We start from the raw sequence: 15,444 nt of genomic DNA on the forward strand, positions 1-15,444 counted from the left end.
CCCACTTAATATAACAAAATATAACTTAAATATAACAAAAGCATTTACGCATGTTATTGTGAACTCGAAACATAATTTTTATGGGGAAAGATGTACTTTTTTCTTTTTTGTTCTTCCCAATTGCTTGAAATACAAGCTATAGTTTTGCTTCAGGAATAGGAGGCTTTTTTTTTTTTTTTTTTGTCTGCACGGGCTCTAGGCTCGTGGGCTTCAGTAGTTGTGGCTCGCGGGCTCTAAAGTGCAGGCTCAGTAGTCGTGGCACACGGGCTTAGTTGCTCTGTGGCATGTGGGATCTTCTGGACCAGGGATCGAACCCTTGTCCCCTGCATTGGCAGGTGAATTCTTAACCACTGTGCCACCAGGCAAATCCAGGAGGCTATCTTTAAAAAGCTGAGAAAGTTTGTTCTGTTTTATAGTGGCCCAAGGAGGAAGGAAATTCTTTATTGGTCTTTATTTACTTATTTTTTATTGAAGTATAGTTTTTTGTTTAATTTTTATTGGAGTATAGTTGATTTACAATGTTGTGTTAGTTTCAGGTGTATAGCAAAGCGAATGAGTTATACATGTACACATATACACTCTTTTTTTTTTTTTAGATTCTTTTCCCATATAGGCCATTACATGGTGTTGAATAGAGTTCCCTGTGCTATACAGCAGGTTCTTATTAGTTATCTATTTTATATATAGTAGTGTGTATATGTCAGTCTGTCTCCCAGTTTATCCCCTACCTTATCCCGTTAACCATAAGTTTGTTTTCTACATCTGTGACTCTACTTCTGTTTTGTAAATAAGTTCATTTGTACGCTTTTTTTTTTAAGATTCCACATATAAGCGATATCATATGATATTTGTCTTTCTGTGTCTGACTTACTTCACTCAGTATGACAATCTCTGGGTCCATCCATGTTGTTGCAAATGGCATTATTTTTTTCTTTTTTATGGCTGAGTAATATTCCATTGTATATACGTACCACATCTTCTTTATCCATTCCTCTGTTGATGGACATTTAGGTTGCTTCCATGTCCTGGCTGTTGTAAATAGTGCTGCAGTGAACATTGGGGTGCATGTATCTTTTTGAATTATAATTTCCTCCAGGTATATGCCTAAGAGTGGGATTGCTGGGTCATATGGTAGTTCTATTTTTAGTTTTTTAAGGAACCTCCATACTGTTCTCCATAGTGGCTGTACCAATTTACATTCCTACCAACAGCATAGGAGGGTTCCCTTTTCTCCACACCCTCTCCAGCATTTATTGTTTGTAGATTTTTTATTTTTAATTTTTAAATTTATTTTTGTCTGCATTGGGTCTTTGTTGCTGTGTGCGGGCTTCCTCTAGTTGCAGCAAGCAGGGGCTGCTCTTCATTGCAGTGTGCGGGTTTCTCACTGCAGTGGCTTCTCTTGTTGCAGAGCACAGGCTCTAGGCATGCGGGCTTCAGTACTTGTGGCTCGCGGTCTCTAGAGCACAGGCTCAGTAGTTGCGGCACACGGGCTTAGTTGCTCCATGGCATGTGGGACCTTCCTGGACCAGGGATCGAACCCGTGTCCCCTGCATTGGCAGGCAGATTCTTAGCCACTGGGCCACCAGGGAAGTCCAGTTTGTAGATTTTTTTTAAAAATTAATTTATTTATTTATATTTATTTTTGGCTGTGTTGGGTCTTCGTTTCTGTGCGAGGGCTTTCCCCATTTGCGGAGAGCGGGGGCCACTCTTCATCGTGGTGCACGGGCCTCTCCCGTTGCGGAGCACAGGCTCCAGACGCACAGGCTCAGTAGTTGTGGCTCACGGGCTTAGTCGCTCCGCGGCATGTGGGATCTTCCCAGACCAGGGCTTGAACCCGTGTCCCCTGCATTGGCAGGCAGATTCTTAACCACTGTGCCACCAGGGAAGCCCTGTAGATTTTTTGATGATGGCCATTCTCACTGGTGTGAGGTGATACCTCATTGTAGTTTTGATTTGCATTTCTCTAATAGTTAGTGATGTTGAGCATCTTTTTATTTGCTTTTTGGCCATCTGTATGTCTTCTTTTTTTAAAACAAAAAAATCTATTTATTTATTTATTTATTTATTTATTTATTTATTTATTGTGGTGTTGGGTCTTCGTTTCTGTGCGAGGGCTTTCTCTAGTTGCAGCAAGCCGGGGGCCACTCTTCATCGCTCTGTGCGGGCCTCTCACTGTCGCGGCCTCTCTTGTTGCAGAGCACAGGCTCCAGATGCACAGGCTCAGTAGTTGTGGCTCACGGGCACAGCTGCTCCGTGGCATGTGGGATCTTCCCAGACCAGGGCTCGAACCCACGTCCCCTGCATTGGCAGGCAGACTCTCAACCACTGCGCCACCAGGGAAGCCCCATCTGTATGTCTTCTTTGGAGAAATGTCTATTTAGATCTTCCGCCCGTTTTTTGATTGGGTTATTTATTTTTTTGATATTGAGCTGCATGAGCTGTTTGTATATTTTGGAGATTAATCCCTTGTCAGTTGCTTCATTTGCAAATATTTTCTCCCATTCTGAGGGTTGTCTTGGAAATTCTTGATTGGCAGCAAAGATAGTAATGATGGAAAGTAGGGTAAGAGGGCAAACTAATCGTTAGTACTCTGAAGAGAAAAGACAGGAGGTGGCTAGGGTGTTAACCCAGACCAAGATAGTCCCACTTAGGATTTGGGGGTGCTGTGCTAGTTCTAAACTGTGGGACCTCGGGGAAATCTCCTTTGCCTTGTTTAGGAAGTGTATGGGAAAGGGAAATTGCCAGTCTCACTGCCAGGGCTAAAGTGGTATGTGATCCAAAATTGAGACCTGGAAGATTTTTATTTTTTCAGAAAAAGGATCCACTTGACGTGATCATTTGGTAGCAGTGCCTCCTTGCTATGTGACCTTGCGTAAATTGCTTAATTTTATTTTGATTTAATTTCCTCACATGTGAAATGGGGATAATAGTATCTAGCTTGTATATGGGTGTTGTGAGAATTAATAAGTGATATATATGAAGCACTTGGGACAGTGCCCAGCACACAGTAAGTGCAGTAAATACTATACAGTGTTCTAATACTATCAGATAAATTATAGGTTAAATTGGCATACGTATACTGGCCTGGGAACCAAAGTCTTCTATGTAAGGTTGGGTCAGTCTGAAAATGCATTTCTGTCCAAGTTCAGAACTGATTCACAAATAAACTTCTGGAACGTAATATGCCCATTGGTATATTGGCAGTTATCCCCACATAGGAAAAGCTAATAATGAGTTAAATTATAGTATTTCTCAAGGAAATAGGGGGACATCTCTTTGCCTTTTATCCTCTGCCTGTTTTATTCCCCATCTTCTTTGTAGAGGGAACATCTGTTTGAAAATGAGAAAGCACTTGGTTTTCCTTTTTATAAAATTTTGGTTATATACTTTTAAATAATATTAAAGGAATCCCTGAAAATTCTTAGAGAAATATTGCCCTAGAGATTTTTCATTTACTTTTTTTGATATAAACACCATTTAAATGGTAGCAGTAATAAAATATAAAACTTTGTCCTTTGTCTTTTATTGATATTTTTATGTTGCTAAGAATTTTTTTCTATTTTGTTTCTTAGATTGATTTTTATTTAAGAATGTCCCATTTCTTGGCTTTTAGTCAGCTTGTTAAATTTTCTATCATTTTATGATTCATTTTACCATTTCTTTTCAAAAGCCAAGTCTGTTAACAAAATTACAGTTGTAATAACCATGGAAAATGCTGCCCTGTACCTCAGATTCCAAGCAGTGGAGTGGGTGTTTCCCTCACACGTGCTTCTCTGTTTTTCTTCCAGGTTTGTAAGGAGATAGCCTTGTCCCCAAAAGGCAAGAACCAACACTTATCATCTGTTTTTACAGTTTCATTGTTTTAGGCCTGGAAGACATTTTTGTTTCCAACAGAGCATTAAGAAGTCTTCCTAAGATTCTTAACAGTCTTATTAGGGGTGACAGAAAGCCATTTTAGGACAGGAACAGAAAAAGGGATAATTGCCAAGGGACTTAGTGGGAGAGGAAAAGAATTCACTTAGAAAAGAGCTGGCTACCAGGTGTGGGAAGAGAGTAGAATGGAGAGTGAAGGTAGGGTGCTAGAATTCTGGAAAGAAATACCCCTTCTCTACTGGTTTGCTCTGACTAGACTGTTCAGAATTCTCTTAAGTGCTACAACCTTTGACTCATTTCCTTAAAAAAGTGTGTTCAAGATGGTTGTGTTTTATCTGTAAAATTTTGCCCCCTTTAACATGAATCAGAGATGTCTAGGTGACCAGGTGTTATAATGTGCCAGTTCAGAGATTCTTTTCCGATTTAATGAAGTACAGACATTTTTTTCCCCTTCTTTCTGCATGTTTATTTCTAGAACATGTTTAACACTGCTTTTTTAAAATAATTGTTCTTCAAGTAATATTTTAAAGAATATTTATTTAAATATTTATATTATTAAAATTTTAGAGGCCAGGAGATGAAAAAACAATCTTAATTCTATAGAGGTGGGTCCCTTTCAGACCTTTTTTCTAATTTTATATTATTTAATGCTGCAGTGAATATATTTACACTTGTGCCTTTTTCACAGTTTAAAAAAATTTGTCTAAAATAAATGCTTGTGTTAGAATAAGTTGCCAGAAATGGAATTAACTTGGTTGAAACTGTTTTATGGCTTCTTATATTGATAAATGTATATTGCCAAAACGCTTTCTAAAAGGATTGTACAGGTGTATCTTGTAACCAACAATATAGTGCACATCCAGTTTATCTGTGCAGTTTCCATCAGTGGCTGTTATCATAAAATTTTACATTCCTAGATGAAAGATATCAGTACAGTAATTTCTACTTCTTATGACCAGAGTTAAATATTTTTCTGTATTTGTATATTTTTAATATCTTTTCCAGTAATTGCTGAAGTGTCTTATTTTCTGTTGAATTTTCATATCTTGGTGATGCAACAAAACCTGGAGTTGATGCTAGTAACTTGTTAGTTTTAGTTTTTTATCCTTAACCTTTTCAGTAGAAAATTTTATATCACTTAATTTCAAAAGTATTAAAAAATGATAGACTTTATATGGGCATATTACTTTGTAGTTGTATCTCATATGCTATAGGTGTAAAGGTCCTGGAAGTATTAAATTTTTTTTCTGATGATTTTTTTCCAGATTGAAGAAGGTATTGTTGTAATGGAAGATGATTCTCCAGTGGAAGCTGTGAACACACCTAATACTCCTCGAAACCTTGCTGCATGGAAAATTAGCATTCCATATGTAGACTTTTTTGAAGATACCTCCTCTGAAAGGAAGGAGAAAAAGGAGAGAATACCGGTGTTTTGTATTGATGTTGAAAGAAATGATAGAAGAGCAGGTATTAATATTATTAATGCATATAGCACTAATCAGGTATTAAAACAATTAAGACAGCATTTCTCCTCCTCCATTGTTGTGGGCTAATAATAATTGGTAAAAATATGATCAAACACAACTTTACAAGTTTTCTTTATGTTTTGCTGTCTTTTTTCTTTTGGTTATTTTATCCGTGTGTTATAATAGAGACAGGGGTAAACAGCATCCATAGCAGGATAAATATTCACCACCCTGAGCTTTGTCCAAGAGAGCGGGCAGTCTGTATAAGCAAAAACACATCAAAGTTGTGCACATTTTGGGAACGATGAGCAGAAAAATAAAGTTGACCTCAGGAAGGGGGGACAGTCTGTGAGGAAAGAAGGAAAAAGTGGCAGGGTTAGGAAATGGTTTTGAGAGAGGAGTGATGCAGTGATAATAGGAAGGTCAGTGCTAATGATTCCCCTTATTTATTTTTCAAAAAGTATTAGGTGTTTGATTTTTCTCAGAAGCTGATCCTGTTTCATGCATAGGAACATGAAGTATAGGAATGGGGAAGGAAGAATGCTCAGAGTAGCTAGCAATGATATTCCCTATTGTAGTTAAGTACCAGGCAGGCTCTTGTTCTGTCCAGTTCTGAGTCACTGCTACTTGATTTTGCTGTAACTTCTGTTCGGTCTTGCTAGATGCTGTTCTATCTCAGCATTTTAATAAGTATACAGACAAACCTTTGTCGATATTAGAGTTTCATTTCAGTTTCAAACACAGTCGCTTACGTCTTTTGTCTGCTGTTTCTGCTGATAGGAATTTTAAGTGTTAAAAAGAATTTGGAAAGGAATACCCTAGTTAACTTATGGATTCAATTCTTTGCTGTGCCTAGTACTTAAAATCTGGCTCTTCTCTCAGTGTTCTTGGCTCTCAGAAAATTATTTAAAATGTTTGACTATTCGGGCATAAATCCCTATCAATATAAATAAATTGCTTTTTATTGAGGTATAATTGACATACATTATTACATTAGTTTTAGATACAGTATAGTGATTCAATATAGTGATTCTGCATTTGGATACACTGCAAAATGATAACCACAATAAGTCTGGTTACCGTCCTTCACCATACAAAGTTAATACAATATTATTCACTGTGTTCCCCATGCTGTACTTTATATCCCTATGACTTATTTATTTTATAACTGGAAGTTTGTACTACTTGATCACCTTCACCCACTTTGTCCTTCTCCTCTGGCAGCCACCCATCTGATCTCTGTATGAGTCTGCATTTTGTTTTGGTTTGTTTGTTTTGTTTTTTAGAGTCCATGTATAAGTGAAATCATGTGCTATTTGTCTTTCTTTGACTTATTTTATTCAGCTTAATACCCTTAAGGTCCATCCATATTGTTACAAATGGCAAGATTTCATTCTTTTTAAATGGCTGAGTAGTATTCCATTGTATACATATACCACATCTTCTCTATCCATTCATCTGTTGATGGACATTTAGGTTGTTTCCATGTCTTGTTTATTGTAAATAATGCTGCAGTGAATATAGGGGTGCATATATCTTTTCGAATTAGTGTTTTTTTGGCTAGATACCCAGCAGTGGAATTGTTGGATGATATGGTAAATCTGTTTGTAATTTTTTGAGGAGCTTCCATACTGTTTTCCATAGTGACTGCACCAATTTACATTTCCACCAACAGTACACAAGGGTTCCCTTTTTACCACATCCTCATCAACACTTGTTATTTCTTGTCTTTTTCACAGTGGCCATTCTGACAGGTGTGAGGTGGTATCTCATTGTGGTTTTGATTTGCATTTCCCTTATGATTAGTGATGTTGAGCGTCTTATCATGTGTCTGTTAGCCATCTATATGTATTCTTTGGAAAAATGTCTATTCAGATCATCTGTCCATTTTTTAATAGGTTTTTTTGTTATTGAATTGTGTGAGTTCTTTATGTATATGGGATATCAAGCCCTTATCAGATATATGCTTTGCAAATACCTTCTCCCATTCAGTAGATTGCCTTTTTGTATTGTTGATGGTTTCCTTCACTGTGCAAAAGCTTTTTGTTTGCTGTAGTCCCATTTGTTTATTTTTGCTTTGTTTCCCTTGCCTTTAGAGTCAGATGAAAAAAAAAATCACTAAAACCAATGCCAAGGAGCTTGCCACCTGTGTTTTCTTCTAGGAGTTTTATGGTTTCAAGTCTTTCATACAAATCTTTAATTTATTTTCAGTTAATTTTTTTACATGGTGTAAGATAGTGGTCCAGTTTCATTCTTTTGCATGTAGCTGTTCAGTTTTCCCAACACCATTTAATTTTAATTTTAGTTTTTAAAAAATTTTTTAAAATTTATTTTTATTTATTAATTTTTGTCTGCCTTGGGTCTTTGTTGCTGCACGTGGGCTTTCTCTAGTTGCAGCACCCAGGGGCTACTCTTTGTTGCGGTGTGCGGACTTCTCATTGTGGTGGCTTTTCTTGTTGTGGAGCACGGGCTCTAAGAGCACAGGCTTCAGTAGTTGTGGTGCACAGGCTCAGTAGTTGTGGCACATGGGCTTAGTTGCTCCGCTACATGTGGGATCTTCCCAGACCAGGGATCAAACCCATGTTCCCTGCATTGGCAGGCAGATTCTTAACCACTGAGCCACCAGGGAAGCCCTAATTTTATTTATTTATTTACTTATTTGACCGCGCCGGATCTTAGTTGTGGCACGCGGGATCTTCACTGCCATGTGTGGGATCTTCATTGCCGCATGCGGGATCTTTAGTTGCAACATGTGGGATCTTTAGTTGCAGCATGTGGGATCTTTAGTTGTGTCATGTGGGCTCTTAGTTGCTGCATGTGGGCTCTAGTTCCCTGACCAGGGATTGAACCCAGGCCCCCTGCATTGGGAGTGTGGAGTCTTAACCGCTGGACCACCAGGGACATCCCTATTTTTATTTTAATTTTTAAAAATAAGCCACACTGGTGGCGCAGTGTTTAAGAATCTGCCTGCCAATGCAGGGGACACGGGTTCGATCCCTGGTCTGGGAAGATCCCACATGCCACGGAGCAACTAAGCCCATGCTCCGCAATTACTGAGCCTGCGAGCAACAACTACTGAGCCTGTGCTCCACAACTACTGACGCCCGTGCGCCTAGAGCCCATGCTGCACAACAAGAGAAGCCACTGCAATGAGAAGCCCGCGCACCGCAACGAAGAGTAGCCCCTGCTTGACACAGCTAGAGAAAGCTTGCACACAGCAATGAAGATCCAATGCAGCCAAAAATAAATAAATAAAATAAATAAATTTTAAAAATAAAATAAGCCACCCAGTTTATGGTGTTTTGTTATAGCAGCCTGAGCAGACTAAGACAGTTACAGAAAGGTTGCAAAAAATAGTACAGAAAGTTGTCATACACCCTTTACCCAGCTTCCCCTTGTATTGACGTCTTATAAAACCAGAGTACAATGATTGAAACCAGGCAATTAGCATTGATAGGATATTCATTTGAATTTCACCAGTTTTCCCACTAATACCCTCTTTCTGGTTCAGGATCCAGCCCAGGATCCCACACTGAATTTAGTCATGTCTCCTTAGTCTCCTATGTTCTGTGATAGTTTCTCAGTCTTCCCTTGTCTTTAACGAACTTGACACTTTTTTAAAGAGTCCTGACTAGTTATTTGTAGAAAACACTTGAGTTTGTTCCTCCACTTGAGTTTGCTGCTCAACAATGTTTACTTATTAAAGGACAGAAGAGGCTCTCCTTTCCCCACTGTATATTCTTGCCTCCATTGTCATAAATTAATTGACCATATATGTGTAGGTTTATTTCTAGGCTCTCTCTTCTGTTCCATTGATCTATGTGTCTCTTTTTATGCCAGTACCATACTGGTTTGATTATTATAGCTTTGTAGTACAGTTTAAAATCAGGGAGCATGATACCTCTAGCTTTGTTCTTTTTTCTCAAGATTGTTTTGGCTAATCAAAACTACAAGGAAGTGTCACCTCACACCAATCAGAATGTCTATCATCAAAAAATCTACAAACAATAAATGCTGGAGGGGGTGTGGAGAAAAGGGAACCCTCTTGCACTGTTGGTGGGAATGTAAATTGATACAGCCATTATGGAGAACAGTATCGAGGTTCCTTAAAAAACTAAAAATAGAACTACCATATGACCCAGCAATCCCACTGCTGGGCATATACCCTGAGAAAACCATAATTCAAAAAGAGTCATGTAACGCAATGATCATTGCAGCTCTATTTACAATAGGCAGGACATGGAAGCAACCTAAGTATCCATCGACAGATGAATGGATAAAGAAGATGTGGCACATATATACAATGGAATATTACTCAGCCATAAAAAGAAGTGAAATTGAGTTATTTGTAGTGAGGTGGATGGACCTAGAGTCTGTTATACAGAGTGAAGTAAGTCAGAAAGAGAAAAACAAATACTATATGCTAACACATACATATATGGAATCTAAAAAAAAAAGTGTTTATGAAGAACCTAGGGGCAGGACAGGAATAAAGACGCAGACGTAGAGAATGGAGTTGAGGACACGGGGAGGGGGAAGGGTAAGCTGGGACGAAGTGAGAGAGTGGCATGGACTTATATATACTACCAAATGTAAAATAGATAGCTAGTAGGAAGCAGCCGCATAGCACAGGGAGATCACCTCAGTGCTTTTGACCACCTAGAGGGGTGGGATAGGGAAGGTAGGAGGGAGATGCAAGAGGGAGGAGATATGGGGATATATGTATATGTATAGCTGATTCACTTTGTTATAAAGCAGAAACTAACACACCATTGTAAAGCAATTATACTCCAATAAAGGTGTTAAAAAAAAATAGACATAGGGATAGTCAAAAAAAAAAAAAAACAACTAGAACTTGAAGGTTTGGAAAATTCTCAGACTATCCATATATCATGCTCTGGAAAAAAGCCAAGGGTGTGGCTGAACAATGGTTTGCTGAAGAGATCAGGCATGTGACTCATGGATCAATCATCTCAGCAGAAGCCAGGAATAGAGCTGTGGCTATCCAGGAAAGATCTGTGGAGGACCGTCTTATTTGGAACTCTCTGGGCTTCTTGGACCTGGATGTCTGTTTCCTTCCCCAGGTTAAGGAAGTTTTCAGCCATTATTTCTTCAGATAACTTTTCTGCCCCTTTTTCTCTTCTCCTTTTGGGACCCCTATAATGCGAGTGTTATTTCACTTGATATTATCCTATAGGTCCCATAAGTTATCTTCATTTTTTAAAATTTCTTTTTCTTTTTGCTGCTCTGTCTGGGTGAGTTTCATTGCTTTGTCTTTCCGCTTGCTGATCTGTTCTTTGCTTCATCCCATCTGATGTTGAATCCCTCTAGGATATTTTTCAGTTTAGTTATTGTATTCTTCAGCTCTGTGACTTCTGTTTGGTACTTTCTTATATTTTCTGTCTCTTTGTTGAAGTTCTCACTGTTCATCTATTCTTCTCCCAAGTTTGGTTAGCATTTTTACGACCATTACTTTAAGTTTTTATCAGGTAGATTACTTATCTCTGTATCAATCTGAGATTTTTGTCTTGTGCTTCTGTTTGGAACTTATTTCTCTATTTCCTCATTTTACTTGACTCTGTGCTTGTTTCTGTGTATTAGGGGAAACAGCTACCTCTCTCAGTCTTGAAGAGTGGCCTGTGTAGGTGATTTGGCCTCTAATTCAACCTTGCCCTAGGTCTTCTTTGTCTTTTGAACCTTTGTGATTGTCTAAACTGCCTGGTTTATTCTTGATATGTCCCTGTTATGGAACGTGTGCCAAGACCTATTAGTGTTCCAAGGGGAGGAATCCCATTTATCACCTCGTTTCAGGCTGATGGGAAGCCAGACACTTAGGCAGCAGCCTTTAAAGTAGGCAGATATATACAGTCCTGCAGGGCCACAGTCAAAATCCCTACCTGCCTCCGTTCCAGGAGATCTGGAGGTGTCCTCTGGGTGCATAGTTGCTTAGACGAGCGTATGAGCTCCTGAGAGTTCTTACTGAGCTGTAGTGAGGCCAAGGGGGTGTGCAGGGATGGCGTCTCCCTGAGCTCCTGAGAGTTCTTACTGAGCTGTAGTGAGGCCAAGGGGGTGTGCAGGGATGGCGTCTCCCTGAGCTCCTGAGAGTTCTTACTGAGCTGTAGTGAGGCCAAGGGGGTGTGCAGGGATGGCGTCTCCCTGAGCTCCTGAGAGTTCTTACTGAGCTGTAGTGAGGCCAAGGGGGTGTGCAGGGATGGCGTCTCCCTGAGCTCCTGAGAGTTCTTACTGAGCTGTAGTGAGGCCAAGGGGGTGTGCAGGGATGGCGTCTCCCTGAGCTCCTGAGAGTTCTTACTGAGCTGTAGTGAGGCCAAGGGGGTGTGCAGGGATGGCGTCTCCCTGAGCTCCTGAGAGTTCTTACTGAGCTGTAGTGAGGCCAAGGGGGTGTGCAGGGATGGCGTCTCCCTGAGCTCCTGAGAGTTCTTACTGAGCTGTAGTGAGGCCAAGGGGGTGTGCAGGGATGGCGTCTCCCTGAGCTCCTGAGAGTTCTTACTGAGCTGTAGTGAGGCCAAGGGGGTGTGCAGGGATGGCGTCTCCCTGAGCTCCTGAGAGTTCTTACTGAGCTGTAGTGAGGCCAAGGGGGTGTGCAGGGATGGCGTCTCCCTGAGCTCCTGAGAGTTCTTACTGAGCTGTAGTGAGGCCAAGGGGGTGTGCAGGGATGGTGTCTCCCTGAGCTCCTGAGAGTTCTTACTGAGCTGTAGTGAGGCCAGGGGGGTGTGCAGGGATGGTGTCTCCCTGAGCTCCTGAGAGTTCTTACTGAGCTGTAGTGAGGCCAGGGGGGTGTGCAGGGATGGCGTCTCCCTGAGCTCCTGAGAGTTCTTACTGAGCTGTAGTGAGGCCAGGGGGGTGTGCAGGGATGGTGTCTCCCTGAGCTCCTGAGAGTTCTTACTGAGCTGTAGTGAGGCCAAGGGGGTGTGCAGGGATGGCGTCTCCCTGAGCTCCTGAGAGTTCTTACTGAGCTGTAGTGAGGCCAAGGGGGTGTGCAGGGATGGCGTCTCCCTGAGCTCCTGAGAGTTCTTACTGAGCTGTAGTGAGGCCAAGGGGGTGTGCAGGGATGGATGGTGTCTCCCTGAGCTCCTGAGAGTTCTTACTGAGCTGTAGTGAGGCCAAGGGGGTGTGCAGGGATGGTGTCTCCCTGAGCTCCTGAGAGTTCTTACTGAGCTGTAGTGAGGCCAAGGGGGTGTGCAGGGATGGCGTCTCCCTGAGCTCCTGAGAGTTCTTACTGAGCTGTAGTGAGGCCAAGGGGGTGTGCAGGGATGGCGTCTCCCTGAGCTCCTGAGAGTTCTTACTGAGCTGTAGTGAGGCCAAGGGGGTGTGCAGGGATGGCGTCTCCCTGAGCTCCTGAGAGTTCTTACTGAGCTGTAGTGAGGCCAAGGGGGTGTGCAGGGATGGCGTCTCCCTGAGCTCCTGAGAGTTCTTACTGAGCTGTAGTGAGGCCAAGGGGGTGTGCAGGGATGGCGTCTCCCTGAGCTCCTGAGAGTTCTTACTGAGCTGTAGTGAGGCCAAGGGGGTGTGCAGGGATGGCGTCTCCCTGAGCTCCTGAGAGTTCTTACTGAGCTGTAGTGAGGCCAAGGGGGTGTGCAGGGATGGCGTCTCCCTGAGCTCCTGAGAGTTCTTACTGAGCTGTAGTGAGGCCAAGGGGGTGTGCAGGGATGGCGTCTCCCTGAGCTCCTGAGAGTTCTTACTGAGCTGTAGTGAGGCCAGGGGGGTGTGCAGGGATGGCGTCTCCCTGAGCTCCTGAGAGTTCTTACTGAGCTGTAGTGAGGCCAGGGGGGTGTGCAGGGATGGTGTCTCCCTGAGCTCCTGAGAGTTCTTACTGAGCTGTAGTGAGGCCAGGGGGGTGTGCAGGGATGGTGTCTCCCTGAGCTCCTGAGAGTTCTTACTGAGCTGTAGTGAGGCCAGGGGGGTGTGCAGGGATGGTGTCTCCCTGAGCTCCTGAGAGTTCTTACTGAGCTGTAGTGAGGCCAGGGGGGTGTGCAGGGATGGCGTCTCCCTGAGCTCCTGAGAGTTCTTACTGAGCTGTAGTGAGGCCAAGGGGGTGTGCAGGGATGGCGTCTCCCTGAGCTCCTGAGAGTTCTTACTGAGCTGTAGTGAGGCCAGGGGGGTGTGCAGGGATGGCGTCTCCCTGAGCTCCTGAGAGTTCTTACTGAGCTGTAGTGAGGCCAGGGGGGTGTGCAGGGATGGCGTCTCCCTGAGCTCCTGAGAGTTCTTACTGAGCTGTAGTGAGGCCAGGGGGTGTGCAGGGATGGTGTCTCCCTGCTTATGTTCTCTGGGTTCTCCTCCTTAGCTCCTAGATGTGTGGAAAATCTGAAGCCTGTCCCTCAGGCTGAAGCTCCAAGCTAAGTAAACAGGCCTTTTTCACAGGAAGACTGGTGTTTCATTTAGTGTGCTGTCTGTGCAGTCCCTGGGGGGCGGTGTGCCTTTCCAGGAACTGTCTTTCCAACTGGTACAGTCCCGTGGAGCTCAGTATTGCCAGCTCCCTTAGCCACGGGGGCCAAGTGATCAAGGGGTGTCCCCTGTGTGGATTGCACACACCTGCTGGCTTCAGCATGGCAGCTGGTGAGTGTAGGGGGCAGGGCATGCTGGCCAGTGTCAGAAAGGCTGCGTGTGCCTACAGCTCTCAGCAGTGCAGTGGGAGAGTGCCTTGCCTATGTGAGTGAGCTGGCTTTAGGCGGGGAGAGGAAGAATGCTGCAGCTGCTCGTGCTTGCCAGCCACAGCCCAGGAGTCAGGGAGTGCTGCAACCACTCTGGCTTCAGCAAGGCAGTGGGATAGTGCTGCGACCACTTACCCCTGCCTATCCGAGCAAGGCTGGGGGGTGCCATTTCCAAGCTTGTCTGCTTGTGCTAGCAGGGTAGGTGGGGGGACAGTAATGGCATCTGCCCCTGCCTGTGTCTTGGGAGAGTTTCAGCTGTCCCCTGCCCCTCCAGCATGCTTTTAGATTAGCAAACGAGTCTTCTTACGTGTAGTCTAGGCACTTTCTTTTCTTTTCTTTTTTTTTGGCCGCACTGTGCGGCTTGCGGGATCTTAGTTCCCTGACCAGGGATCGAACCTGGGCCCCCTGCAGTGGAAGCGAGGAGTCCTAACCACTGGACCGCCAGGGAAGTCCCTAGTCTAGGCACTTTTCAAACTGCTGTTTTTTGCTGGGGCTTGGGGCGAGTGAGACCCCACAAGAGCCTTTTAAAAGGGGAATCTCAGTTTCCTATAGCACGTTGGGTCCCTTGAATGTCAGTCCCATTGGTTTTCTTTTCTTTTCTTTCTTTTTAAATTTTATTTATTTTTGGCTGCGTTGGGTCTTCGTTGCTGCACGCGGGCTTTCTCTAGTTGCGGTGAGCGGGGGCTGCTCTTCGTTGTGGTGCGAGGGCTTCTCATTGCCGTGGCTTCTCTTGTTGCGGAGCACGGGCTCTAGGCGCGTGGGCTTCAGTAGTTGTGGCTCACAGGCTCTAGAGCGCAGGCTCAGTAGTTGTGGCGCACGGGCTTAGCTGCTCCGCGGCGTGTGGGATCTTCCTGGACCAGGGCTCGAACCTGTGTCCCCTGCATTGGCAGGCGGATTCTTATCCACTGCACCACCAGGGAAGTCCCCCATTGGTTTTCTAAGCCAGGCATTTTGGGGGCTCACCTCTCCAGTGTAGATCCCAGGGATTGGGATGCCTGTTGTGGGCACCAACTCCCTCACTCCTCTGGCAGAAGCACCAAACTGGTGAGATCCCTCTCTATTGTGTGTTGCTGTGCTGGGGGTAAGGTTTTTGCCAAGATTGTGTCTCTGCCTTTCTTACCTGTCTCGATGTGGTGCTTTTATCCTTTGTTGTGGAGAAGTGGTTCATCTAATTTTTAGACCTTTTTCAGAGGGAAATGATCCATATGTAGCTGTAAATATGGTGTGTCTGCTGGAGGTACTGAGTCTAGCACCTTCCTGCACTGCCATCTTGGGACCCCCCCCCATATAAAATTTATGTAGAGATGTAGTAATGTTTATCACCTTTTGAAAGTTTTATATATGATATACTTTAAAATATTTTGGGAGTATACCTTTGTTTTTGCCTTTTGGACAACTGTCTTTAATTTTTCTGCTTTTATTTTTAAAAGTTTGGC

The 15,444-nt window shown here is 43.3% G+C and overlaps 1 protein-coding gene across 10 annotated transcripts in view; it reads left to right on the top strand.

Moving 5' to 3' along the window:
* Positions 1-15,444, top strand: part of SNX14 (sorting nexin 14) — a 101,906-nt gene that overhangs the window by 41,660 nt on the left and 44,802 nt on the right. For all 10 annotated transcript variants that reach the window (XM_082473939.1, XM_082473932.1, XM_082473938.1 and 7 more), the window contains one exon: positions 5,139-5,340. In XM_082473939.1, coding sequence (XP_082330065.1) covers positions 5,139-5,340 — 202 coding nt within the window. The remainder of the gene's footprint in view (positions 1-5,138; positions 5,341-15,444) is intronic.

Source organism: Balaenoptera physalus, assembly GCF_965194825.1.
Source record: "Balaenoptera physalus genome assembly, chromosome: 9".
NCBI classification, from domain to species: Eukaryota; Metazoa; Chordata; class Mammalia; order Artiodactyla; family Balaenopteridae; genus Balaenoptera; species Balaenoptera physalus.